The 12652-nt window shown below is 37.2% G+C and overlaps 1 protein-coding gene across 2 annotated transcripts in view; it reads left to right on the top strand.

Annotated features, from left to right (window-relative positions):
• The window catches only part of EPSTI1 (epithelial stromal interaction 1), a 116291-nt gene that overhangs the window by 47881 nt on the left and 55758 nt on the right, over positions 1 to 12652 (top strand). For both annotated transcript variants that reach the window (XM_081082750.1, XM_081082751.1), the window contains exon 6: positions 1542 to 1615. In XM_081082750.1, coding sequence (XP_080938876.1) covers positions 1542 to 1615 — 74 coding nt within the window. The remainder of the gene's footprint in view (positions 1 to 1541; positions 1616 to 12652) is intronic.

Raw genomic sequence — 12652 nt, 5'->3', positions numbered from 1 at the left:
CCAAGCAACCACTTTATTTATTAACTATGGGCCCAGTGCACGAATTTGTGTACCTTGAAAGGAACTGTGGGTTGTGAGGCAGTGGTAGCACAGGGGTGGGTCTTGGCCCATCTTCTGTGCCCCTGTCTGGCTCCTCCCACTGCAGCCCCCCCATCCTCTGTCTGCTGGCAGCTCCATTCCCTCCACCGCCGCTCCCACGTGCTGAAGGTGCCAGCCCTGCTCACACCTGCTGACTGCACAGAGTGACTGGGGCCGACGCCAGCAGTGGTTGTGAGCAGGGCTGGCACCATCAGCAGGTGTGAGTGGCGGCTGCTGCCCCGATCACCCCTCAGGAGCAGGGGGAGGTAGAGTAGCCCTCAGGGATGATCAGGGCTGGCAGCTGCTGCTCACACTGCTGATGGTGCCGAGTGATTGGGACTGGCACCAGGCACTGGCAGTGGTTGTGAGCGGCAGCTCCGGCGCTGGCAGCGGTGCGAGCACCAAGTGGGACTACAGCATGGGAGCAAAGGATTTTCAGTAACCCCCAGAGGCTCACCCCGATGACAGCGACTGGTGCCTGCCTTGGTCTGGCAACCCTGCTCACCTGCTCCACCATCCCACCATGTCCGACACCCGCCATATTCCATGCACGCCCCCTGGTGGCCAGCGCACATCATAGTGATGGGTTGTTCGGTTGTTCCAGTTGTTCTGCTGTTCGGTCTATTTGCGTATTAGCCTTTTATTATATAGGATTTACTTATTTATTTATTTATTTATTTATTTATTTATTTATGTTTAATTTTTTTTATTGATATCAGAGATAGGGGGGAAGAAGAGAGAGATAGAAACATCAATGATGAGAGAGAATCATTCATCGGCTGCCTCCTGCACACTCCACACTGGGGATCAAGGCTGCAACCCAGGCATGTGCCCTGATTGGGAATCAAACATGGCCTCCTGGTTCATGGGTTGATGCTGAACCAGTGAGCCACACTGGCCAGGTACCAAACAACCAGTTTATAAAAAGAATTCGTTTCTATTTAAGTGATGGCTTTTTAATGGCATTTTTTCTGTTGAGTCTCTCAGCAGCTTTAAGTGTCTGATTCTAAGTCAGAAGGGAGTTGGGTTGACTCACTGAAAATCTTTTTCTGAATGTTTTAGTATATGTAAATGTTGTCTGAACTATTTAACCATTTATTATAATTTTAATTTAACATACTTGGTGTGGAAATTTCATGTTTTCCTTAGAACATTTTAAAAACACTGCTTAAAATATAAATGTTGTTGTCATTTAAACTAAGGAATAAAAATTTGAAATACTGATTGTGTAATTATACCAATCAGGTTGAAAGAGGGGGAGCCAATGAAAGAACTGGCTTCTCCTGGCTTTCAGTGTAGTACCCATGGGCCGTAAGAGGGATGCCATCTTGGAAGCCCTGGTAGTAGCGTATTAGACTATTGAGGCCGCTAAAGCCTAATGATTTTGGCCACTGGGTAACGTGAACACCATGATTCTGTTTAAGTTTCTCTAATAGATTACATTTTTATATTTATAATTTCAGAGCAAAAAACTAGAGGAGAATAAAAGACTTCAAGAAAACCTCAGAAGAGAAGCATTTAGAGAGCATCAGCAATAGTAAGTTTATGCTTTCAGAGCTTTGTACCTTTATGACCATATTATTCGTTCTGCTAGGTGGTGGTAACTTTTCAAAACATCTGGTATTTGATTATTGGCTGTTATATTAATTATGTAATTGAACTTCTTCATTATGTAAGCGAGGTCCTAAGGTTGGAAATATCTATACTCACCCAAGTATTAAAAAATACTACTAAAAAGTAGTCATTTGATTAGAAATATTACTGCTAACTCTAAGGAATTCTTCATTATAAATAACTTGGAGGGCTTTATTTTTTGGTGACTTGGGGTACTTCTGATTATATTGAATTTCAAGACACTGACATAAGGAAGTGGGTGTTTGAAAAAAAGAACCAACACAGAATCTAAACTAACTAGGCATTTATCTGATGGATTGAGGACTATCACACATGGGTATTTTTGTAGACAAGAATTGAGAAATTAATTAGAAATTATTGGCAAAACTGCCAATTGGTGGTCATACACTAAGGTACTTTTTCCAGTGTGATTTGTGAATAACAGCAGCTAACACGTACAGGACAACTAACTACTGTGCTGTATGATGTAGATAATCTACTCTGTTATATAGGCTTTAAAGATAGGCTTGTATGCTAACTCTATGTAGTTAGGTTACCTGCATACTGCTTAAAAGAGTAGACAAAACCAAAGGAACATATTTCCTTTGGTTAATTCCAAATGTGGTAGAATTCAAACCAAGCTGATCTGGGTTCAAAGTCCTAGTGCTGTTTCCAAGATAGGACCCTCGACAAAACTACTAAACCTCTTTGAACTTCATTTGAAAAAAAATTAAGTAGGTTTGATAATCTCCCTACATAGGCCTATCTGTGAGGATTAAATAAAATATCTTCTGTAAAGGGCATAAAAGTGCCTGTATATTTTAGGGACTTGAAACTTTTTATAGAGGTCCTTGTTGAATGGGATCAGACAACTTTGATTTTGCCAGGACTGTGCAGAGATTTTTGGCCCATGAGACCTAGTCATTGGCCTAGTACACTTTCACATGGATTGCTCTCTGACTCCCTCCTCTCTTCTCTTCCCATCATTGTACCTCCTTTTCAGAATTTAAGGTTATTCTGGTGTTGGGGTGAGCATATATAACACCCTAAATCATGCTGCTCTTATAAGTACAGCGTGTTCTTGTTTTCTCATTTCACTGAAATTATTCTGCCTCTTCAGTAAGCAGCTCCGTCTTGCTTTAAGACTCAAGAGGTAGGAACTGGGAAAGAACATTGTCAGTGCTTCACTTTGCCCCTAAGCAAGTTAGGTACTTGGCCTCTAGTACCCAGGCTAGAAAATGAGTGGGGGATGAAATGGGGTTGGGTGGAAGTACTAATGAATGACATTATCTTTTCTAAGTTAAAATAGGCATTGCCATTTTAGCCGGTTTGGCTCAGTGGATAGAGCGTCGGCCTGCAGACTGAAAGGTCCCAGGTTCGATTCCGGTCAAGGACACATGCCTGGGTTGTGAGCTCAATCCTCAGTGGGGGTCGTGCAGAAGGCAGCCAATCAATGATTCTCTCTCATCATTGATGATTCTATCTCTCTCTCCCCCCCCCCCTCCTCTCTGAAGTTAATAAAAATGTATTTAAAAATATAAAAAATAAAATAAAATAGGCATTGTCATCATTTGAGACATAGAATTCACACCTTGTCTTTCCCTACTCTTCTTCTAAGGTAGGCATGTGGGGTGAGGGAGCTGGTAGAAAGCTAAACACCAGAAATTCTCTGTCTTAGAGAGATTGCAGAAGAGAGGCAATAAATGAGGGACTCTATTATTGAGCTCTATTTATGGGTAGAGAATAGATGAGAGTTGTAGCCTAGAGATACAATAAGAACAAATATATTTATCCTGTGGCATCCTAGTTTTACACTAGGAAAAGGGGAGGCATGCTTACCAACGTGGGGTTGTAGGTAAGGACTGGGAAGTTGAATGAGTCCTTTTCCTAGAGAGTTTTAACATGGTAAGGTGAAGGATGAGCGATAGTTTCAAAGGACATAGAGATTGTGTCACCCAATTCCTTTCTTTCATAGTCTTCCAGCTTCTTGAATTTGTGCTTTACTGAATGCCAGAGATCAATCATCCTTTTTCTTTGAAGAAAAATGTTATACCTGCAGCCACCTCACAACCATCAGTGGAGCTGAATTCAATTACACGCACATTTCACTCTTGATCTTTCTTCAGCTTATTGTGAGAGTCCCAGTTAACCAGGGAAAAGAGAAGTTGGCTAAAAATGTGAAGTATCTCAAATTGATTTTTAAAGCCTATTGAGAAACACAAGGAGTGTATATTTATAAGTTTTTTAAAGAGTATTTTTAACTATTTTGACATTAAAAAGACCAATAGTTCATGAAAGGAATGACCATTATAATAACTAAAAATATGAAAGGGACTTCTTAGAAAAGATGGAAACTCTGTATGAGAAATCTTTGTAATACCTTCTTAGAGTCAGTTTGTGGGGAAAATTTTTCTAGGAGAGCTGTTAGAATTTTAATAGCGCAGAGATTTCACCAGGCTGTTCTTCATCTTCCCCCCACCTTCCTACCCCAAAATTAGATTCTCATAAAACTGTCAAACCAAAAAACACAAAATAGAAACACAAGTAAGAAATTCTTTCAAACTAGTCAATACCTCATGTCCTTACCATTTTCAGCGTGCTGTGATATGTGGTTCAAATAGCAAACAAGAAATGTTTTTGTTGTTGTCCTTGTTGTTTTTCTGTAGAGAAGGGTGATCATGGACTTGAGCAGACTGTAAATCCAAGTTGCTAGCGAAAAAGCTCATGATGGCATCTTGGGGCACCACCCCGGGAATCTTAATGTGCTCTTTCTTAACACCTTGTTCCTGACTTCGTTCATTTGCTTCTGATTATTTTTAGTGTTGTCAATTATTTAGCTAACAGGCAGAAAACTAGGCTTTTATTGACATCCAAAGGGACTCTCCTGAGTGTAATAATGAAGGCAGTTTATTGAATGCCTGTGAGGTTGCTTTCTAATTGTATGCATTAATCTGCCCAGGCAAGCTGGCTGAAAATACCCCAGCAGATTGCACGTGCAGATGGAGCACACAGGATGGTTTTTATGAAAAGACCTCTGGAATGTACTTCTGCAGTACTCTCCTTTCCTTAAAAATCAAATGACTGTGAAAATTTCAATTGGCAGCTGAGAACAGACCAGATTAATGGTGCATTAAGTCTGCTACTGTGGCTGGGACAGACTCAAATTTCACAATTTAGCATTAGTTCTAGGATTCGTGAGCATGAAAGTGAAGGGTAGAAATTGACATTTAACCTTGGTGTAGTTTTCACTATTATTTTTACTCTCTGTATATATTTACTATTTATAAAAAGTCAAATGTAGTACTTTTCAGCATGGCCTTTTCTATTATCAGTATTACTAGGTTTGAGGTTTTTGAAGCAACAGTTAGTGAAACTTTTGTTGTGGATATTTTTTTATATATCAAGGGAGGATATTGTGATTTAGGTTATTTAAAACATTAAGTAAAACCTTAGCGTTAAAAGTTTTAAATGGAATTTATATTGAGGATTAGAGTCATCTTTTAATCATTTTTTGATGGATGTAGAGAAAGTTTAAATTTTGAGCCTATTTAACTAATAGTGGGGTCTCAGGTAGGATTTGTGGGGAGTAGTCAGATACATTTTGTATGTGAGTGTTAGGAAAAACAATGTTTTCTTAGGGATTTGCTGAAAACATGAGAATTGTGCATCTTTTAAAATGTTAATTCACATCTAATAACCATTAAATGTAATAGGTTATACATTTGTGTAGTGTTTTTGCAAGTATAAAGTACTGCCCTGGGCAGGTGGCTCAATTAGTTGGAGCATTGTCCCATACACCAAAAGGTTGTGGGTTGGATTCCTGGTCAAGGCACATACCTAGGTTGTGGGTTCCATCCCCGGTCAGGGTGCATGTGAGAGGCAACTGATAGATGTTTCTCTCTCTCTCCCTTTCTCTCTCTAAAATCAAAAAACATATCCTTGGGCGAGGTTTTTTGTTTTTTGTTTTTTAAGTGCTTGGCTTAGTTAATTTAAATAACCAAAGTAATAATAAGCTGCTGCTGTATCATTAGGGACCTGTGGAGTGTCAGGTATACTATGCATAACATATATATTTTTCATTCGATTTTTAGATTAGCCCTACTAGGGCTATATCATCTTTATTTTACAGGTAGAGGATTGGGTAATTTAAATTGCTCAAAGTCGCAGAGACAGTAAGCAATGTAGCCAAATCTTGGTCTAGAGATGTGAAGGGTTAGGGAAGAGAGGTAATAACATCTGCCCAGGGTGGGGCGATAAGCCCTGTAGCCACATGAGCGACCTGTGGAGAAGACTTTAGTGTAGGTCAGTGCAGAGAGGAAAACTTGGGCAAAGTTGACTCCTGTTTCTTCCTACCAAGATCTAAATTTTATCTGGCCAAAGGAAAACTGAGGAAGCATGTCTTTTCTGATTTTTCTTATATGTAAATAAAATCCTCTTCCAGATCCAACACTGGGTTAGTACCAAAACTAAACTTACTTGTAGGATGCATGAGTTTTTGTGACTTCCCTGCCTATACTCTACTCCTAGGTACAGTTTCCAATATTTCTAGGGGAGAAGGAGCTCAGTTCTTGAAAGCCAAGTTTGAAAAATCTTGGAATCAAGCTCATTTCAAAATAGTTCCTGTTTCTAAACTGCCAAGTGCCCCCTTGTGCTGAGCCTGTGGATTGTAATGTGGGAAGTTTTCTGCCATTGGAGCCATGCATTTCTTTTATTTCCATTTGAATAATAGTGTGATTAATTCCTAGGAGGCACATCTTCATCTATTTTAGTTTCTTAGAGCAGAGGAGCTAGACAGGTCTGCTGAATATGCATAACTAGGCCTCAAGTTTGCCTTCTAGTATGCTCACAAACTTCTAATGCCTTTCATGGGAGCTTCCAAAAGACACTTAAGGGCTAAATTGATCCCTTATCCATATGGTAGGCTTAAATCCAACCTCACATTTTATAATCCAAGTAAGGTGAATCAAAAGTCATGCTTTTCATAACTATCTTATGCTAATGAAGTGAACTTATAGATACAAGAATTTTCTATTTTGCTCAGTATAAGACTGAACTTTTTATGGGAAATCTGATCTGTGAGAGTCTCTGCCTCCTGAATGTTAAATCATGTTGATGGTAAGATCGTATCAAAATTTTCACCCACTCTCAGTCTTCCTGCTGATGTCCTAGTGCACCTGACCTCATTTTCATTCTGCTGCCACCACCGTCACATAGGTATTTATCACATGATGCTTGCATTGTGGCTTCTGTGTCCTCGTCATCCTTTGGACTACGGGAACAGAGTCAGAACTGTCATTGTCAAGAGTCTCCTCCTCTTCTCATGATTGTCTTAAATGTTTTGTCAGATTTCATTTCCTAAAGCACAACTTTGGTCATGTCCGTACCCTACTCTAAAAGCCTTGATTATTTCCCATTGCTCATAAAATGAATTCTCAATGCCTTAGCCACACGTGGGCCACCTTAGTAAGAAGGTGTCATGGTCACTGTAGTAAAGATGTATTAGAAATGATTGATAAGACAGAGCTGGCCCTGGGTCAGGTGATGTGGAGGGAGGGTTTGATGCAGCAGGGCTTTGCTCAGGAAGCAAGGGTAATTCTCTTTTGGTATCTTAATCAATTTTACCTAAAGGGAGGGGGAAGACGTGAGTGAGATTAATTCTGTAATTGATACAGAGGCAGTAGTCACTCATATTAGTCAGAATTTTGGGGTGTTTGGTCACTACTGTGGTTAAGAAAGGTTCTTTTTTTTTTTTTTTTTTGCTCAGACATGTGATGGAATAGTCTTATTTTTCTCATGACCCATCACAGTCACAGAGTAACCTCTTTGGATGTTGCTATTGTATGAAATTACTTTCAACAGGAGAGCACGAGGGCCAAGCTCTGAGTGCCTGGCTGTCAGGAATTGTTTCTGTCTTTCTCAGTATGTAGTGAATAAATGGTAAAAGATAAAAGTTTATTTCAAAATCATTTCATTTAATTATCTCATCACTGGAACCTGGTATCAGTGCTACCCTCTTGGGAGGACAGATCTGGGATTAGACTGCCTATTTGGGTTCAAATTTTAACCTCTCTGCTTACTAGTTGAAGAACATTATTTAACTTCTGTGAACCCCTGTTTCCTCTTGTTTAGCATGGGGTGAGGCTAGAAATTGTTGCTAGTGCAAAAGAAGGTTAATCAATATAATCCATGTTAGAAATCTAGCTTAGTGCTTGGAGGGCAAAGTGAAGAGAAGTATGAAGGGATCCAAACAGGCCAGCCGAGGAAGTGAGAGAGAGGGATCAGCTGACTCTGGCCCTTGCCCCCAAGGATAGAGCCTAAGAACTTGTGGACACAAGATCATTCACTAAGAAGGCCCCGGGGCACTAAAAGTGCTCCTGATAAACATACTATCCCTGGGGAAATATGTTTCCCCCTCCCCCCAACACAAGCTATCTGCATCACCACGTTTATCAGTTGTATGTGAGTTCTAAGATCCTTACTGAAAAACAAACAAAAATACCACAAAAGGAACTCTGGTCAAACAAATAATGCATCCAAGAAGGAGGAGGAGATAACATACCAGAACAATTCTGAACAAAAAGACAGTGACAGTTCTGGCCAGTGTTGCTCAGAGGTTGGAGCATCTGCCCGCACGCTGAAGTATGGAGGGTATGATTTCAGGTCCAGGGCACCTACCTGGGTTGCAGATTTCATCCCCAGCCCAGGTTGGGGTGCACACAGGAAGCAACCAATCGATGTGTCTCTCTTTTTCTTTCTCTCCCTCCTTGCCTCTTTTTCACTCTCTCCAAAAATCAGTAGAAAAAATATCCTTGAGTGAGGATTAACAATAAAAAATAGTGATTAAAAAAAGAAAGACAGCAACATTTATGGTCAAGTATATGATTGTTTTATATATTTTTTTAAAAAAAATTAAGAATCAAGATTAGGTAAAATTAAAATCATGGAAGATTTTAGTCCTAGAAGAGGCAGAAGGAAGAGAGGGGCATAGGAAGTAAATATTTGTTTCTTTGCATGAATGAATGCTTGTAAATTGTAGATATTGATATAAAAACATATATAATTATGTATTTTTATGTTTAATTATATATGTATAAACAGGATATATAAAATAAAGACTTTAGGAGAAAAAATACAACAAATGAAAATTTGATCATTACAACAAAGGCAACAAGGTGGGTGGACTTTTTATACGCAATAGTCAACAATCACATAAAAGGCATGTAGGCTAGCTTTCTTGTTAAAAGAAAAGCTCTTAGATTACATTAAATAAAACTAGCTATATGCATAGAAAATAAATATCTAGCTATAAGCTATGATAGGAGTTATCTATAAAACAAAATAGTTGAAAATAAAGGTATGGGCCCTATGTTCATAGCAGTGCTATTTACAATAGCTAAGATCTGGAAGCAGGCCAAGTACTCATCAGTAGATGAATGGATAAAAACAGCTGTGGTACATTGACACCATAGAATACTATGTAGCAGTAAAAAAAAAAAAAAAATGATCTCTTACCCTTTGAGACAGCATGGAGGGACCTGGAGAGTACTGTGCTAAGTGAAATAAGACAGTCAGAGAAAGATAAGTATCACATGATGTCACTCATATGTGGACAAAATACACTGATGAGCAAAATAGATCCAGAGACATTGAAGCATGGGACAAACTGTGGAACCTCAGAGGGAAGGCTGGTGTGGGTCGGTGGGAAGAGATCAACCGAAGAACTTGTGTGCATATATATGCATAAACCATGGACACAAATAATAGTGTGGGGAAGATGGGGTCAAAGGGAAAAAAGGGGACATATATAATACTTTCAATAATAAAGATTAAAAATAATAATAAGTAACACACTAAAAATAGGTATGGAATATATATCCATAAATGCTAACTAAAGGAGGCAGTTGTAGCAATATTAATGAGACAAAATTGAATTCAAGGTGAAAAGCAATAGGATAAAGGATATTTCATGTAGATAAAATATATAATCCAAAAGATACTGTGAATTTTAAATCTTTATCAATATAGATTTGAAATATATATAAAAAACTGCTGAAGTCTATAATATAGGTGGGTTTTCCAGATTTCCCTTTTATTTAACTAATTCTCCATAGAAATAAATAGATTAAAATGAATTAAAAGGAACTGCTTAAGGAATATGTGATTTGAATAACAATAATTCCACAGTATTAGGTAGACACAGTTACAGTGTTGTAACCAGTATGTGAAAATGCATATTCCTTACAAATACCGATTTAACTACCTTACTACCATTGGCCATAACTAAGTCCGCAGACTCTCTTTAAATCCCAGAAAAAAACCCCAAATCCTAGAAAGTCACCATTCTTAAGAAAAATGTAATAAAATTAGATATTAAGCAATAAGAAATTTAACTCTATCCACTTAAAATATTTTTTTGAATTACCTTCTGAAATGAGCTTTAGGGTAAAAAAAATGAAACCAAAAATTAAATTACAAATTACTTCGATATTAAAGAATATAAAATTTAAAATATCCCATGCTAAAGTGATAGACTGTGGCTATAAAGTGATTTACAAAAAGTAGGTTTTTAAAAGTATTTAGTAAAAATGAAAATAAAAGAACAAGCACTTTACTAAAATAGAATTATAACCATAAAATAAATACAAATAAATAAAAGGAAGGAATAAATAGAGAAATTTTTAAAAACATGATGAAATAGAAACATTTTTATGATCTATAAATTAAACTAAGGTTTTTGTTTCTTTGTTTGTTTTGGAAATTCTGATAGAAGAGACAAATTTTGATTTATCTGAGTAAGGGATAGAGAAGAATTCCAAAGACACAAAAGGAAGCATAATCAAAATTCTGGAAGAGAAAAATACTATGCTAATTTCTAACTGTTTAATTAGGAAATGTGGGTGCAAAAATTATTTCCTGGAAAAATATATACAACTAGACTTGATGTCTGATTAGAATAAAAACTATAAATGGAAGAGAAAATGTAGTTTGACCTTACCTAAAAAAGATGCTAGACCAGTTGGTTTTATCTGTGAGTTCTACCAAACCTTCAAAGAAAGTGATAGATTTTGTTTGAAATCATAAAGAAGGCAGCTTCCCAGTGTAGTCCAGAACAGGATGGCATGAGTGCTTGCTGTTACTGACCCTGATTTTTAGATAGATAATTAGAGACAGTTTCTATTTCTAAGAAAGAAATAAAGAACTAAATATTGGAAAAGAAGAAAGTGCCTCTGATTTTCTTTCTGAAACTATCCCAAAGGGATCAACTAAAGAATTATTAAAACTAATACAAATAATTCAACTCAAATGAATTAATCTCAAATTATATTCCGACATTTCTGTCTTTCCTATATGCCATAAAAAGTCCATTATGAAATGTAATTGAAAGAAAAATTTTATTTGCAATAACCATGCACACTATAAGACAGGTACATATAAGTCTAATACATAGATGCATATAAAATAAAATACCTAAAAGAAGATGAAAATAAATATATACCATCTATTTACTATAAAGGGTGGATCAAATCAAGGATGATATTTCCCTTCTTGTTAACGTTTAAATTAAACAGGACTTCTTGTGGAATTTGATAAGCCACTTTTAAAGAGAAAATATTCAAAAATAGACAAACTTAAACATGAAAAATTGAAGTGACATGACAGAGGCTTGTTGTACTAGGTATTATATATACTGTATAAAGATATGATAGTAACAAAGTGTTCTTGGCATTGTAATAAGTAGATTTATTAAATGAGAGTCTATAAACAGACCCCAAAAATGGGAATTTAGTATTTAAGTTATTGTTAAGAGGTCAAATCCATTTCAAAAGGACTGACAATTTGACAAGTTGTATTGAGTCAACACAATCAAATATAATGAAGACTGTGTAGAAACTTTTTTCTAAGCCTTATATATAACTCAGAAGCCATAAAGAAAAAGTACAGATTTGACTATAGAATAACTTAGGATAGACATCACAGTGAACAAGGGTACAAGTAAGTGATTGACTAGGAGAAAATATTTGCCTCAAAACTAATAGACAAAGGCTTAATTTCACAAAGAACTTTTACAAATTAATAAAGAAAAAGACAACTCTAGAAACCTTGGCAAAGGGCTTGAAAAAGCAGTTAAGAGAGAATAAATATAAATCAATGAAAATATTCAGCCTCACCAATTACCAGAGAAACACAAATACAATTTTTATTTCTTTACACTGACAAAAACACAAATGAGTTGGTAATAGTTAGCATTAGGAAATATGGTTTCATTTATTCAACAATGAGCACCTGGCATGTGGTTAGCACTGCATTAGCTTAGTAAGTTCTAGGTGTGTGTTGTGAATAGAGAAAACATGGCTCCATGATCACATGTGGAAATTCTGATAATAAACAAGCTAACAAAGAAATACACAGCATAACAGACTATGATAATTCCTATGAGGAAGCATAGTGGTAGAGATCAAGAACAATGGGACCGGGAAGGGAGAATCTCCGTAGGATGATAGGGAAGTCCTAACTGAGAAAATGGCATTTGAACTGAAGATAGAAGCATGAGAAGGGACCAACCATGCTGAGAATCAAGGAAGGGAGCACTGGGCAGAGGCACCAGAGGGAAGCTGGTGCCGGCAGCCGGGGGAAGGAAGGCCTACTCTTGTACAAATTTTGTGCATCGGGCCTCTAATATTTCATAACCTGAGAGAAAGTTGGCATATGTGAGTTGAAGTGGAAAAAGAAAAGAGAAAACATGAAGTTGACAAGTTAGAAAGGTGTCAGACATCATTCAGGTTGTGGTACAGGCTTGAGCCTGGATTTTATTCAAGCCACAAGGATAAACCTTCAGAAGCTTTTTATTCTTTTAAAAGAAATGACTACTCTATTTTGCTGTGTTGAGAATAGGTTTGAGGAGACAAAAATGAAAATGGAGGAGCCAGTACAGGCATAGCTTGTTTTATTGTGCTTTGCT

The sequence above is a fragment of the Myotis nattereri genome, assembly GCF_964212035.1.
Source record: "Myotis nattereri genome assembly, chromosome: 2".
In the NCBI taxonomy this organism is placed as follows: domain Eukaryota; kingdom Metazoa; phylum Chordata; class Mammalia; order Chiroptera; family Vespertilionidae; genus Myotis; species Myotis nattereri.
The sequence above is the reverse complement of the archived record's forward strand: the minus strand, read 5'-3'. Positions and strand labels throughout refer to the sequence as shown.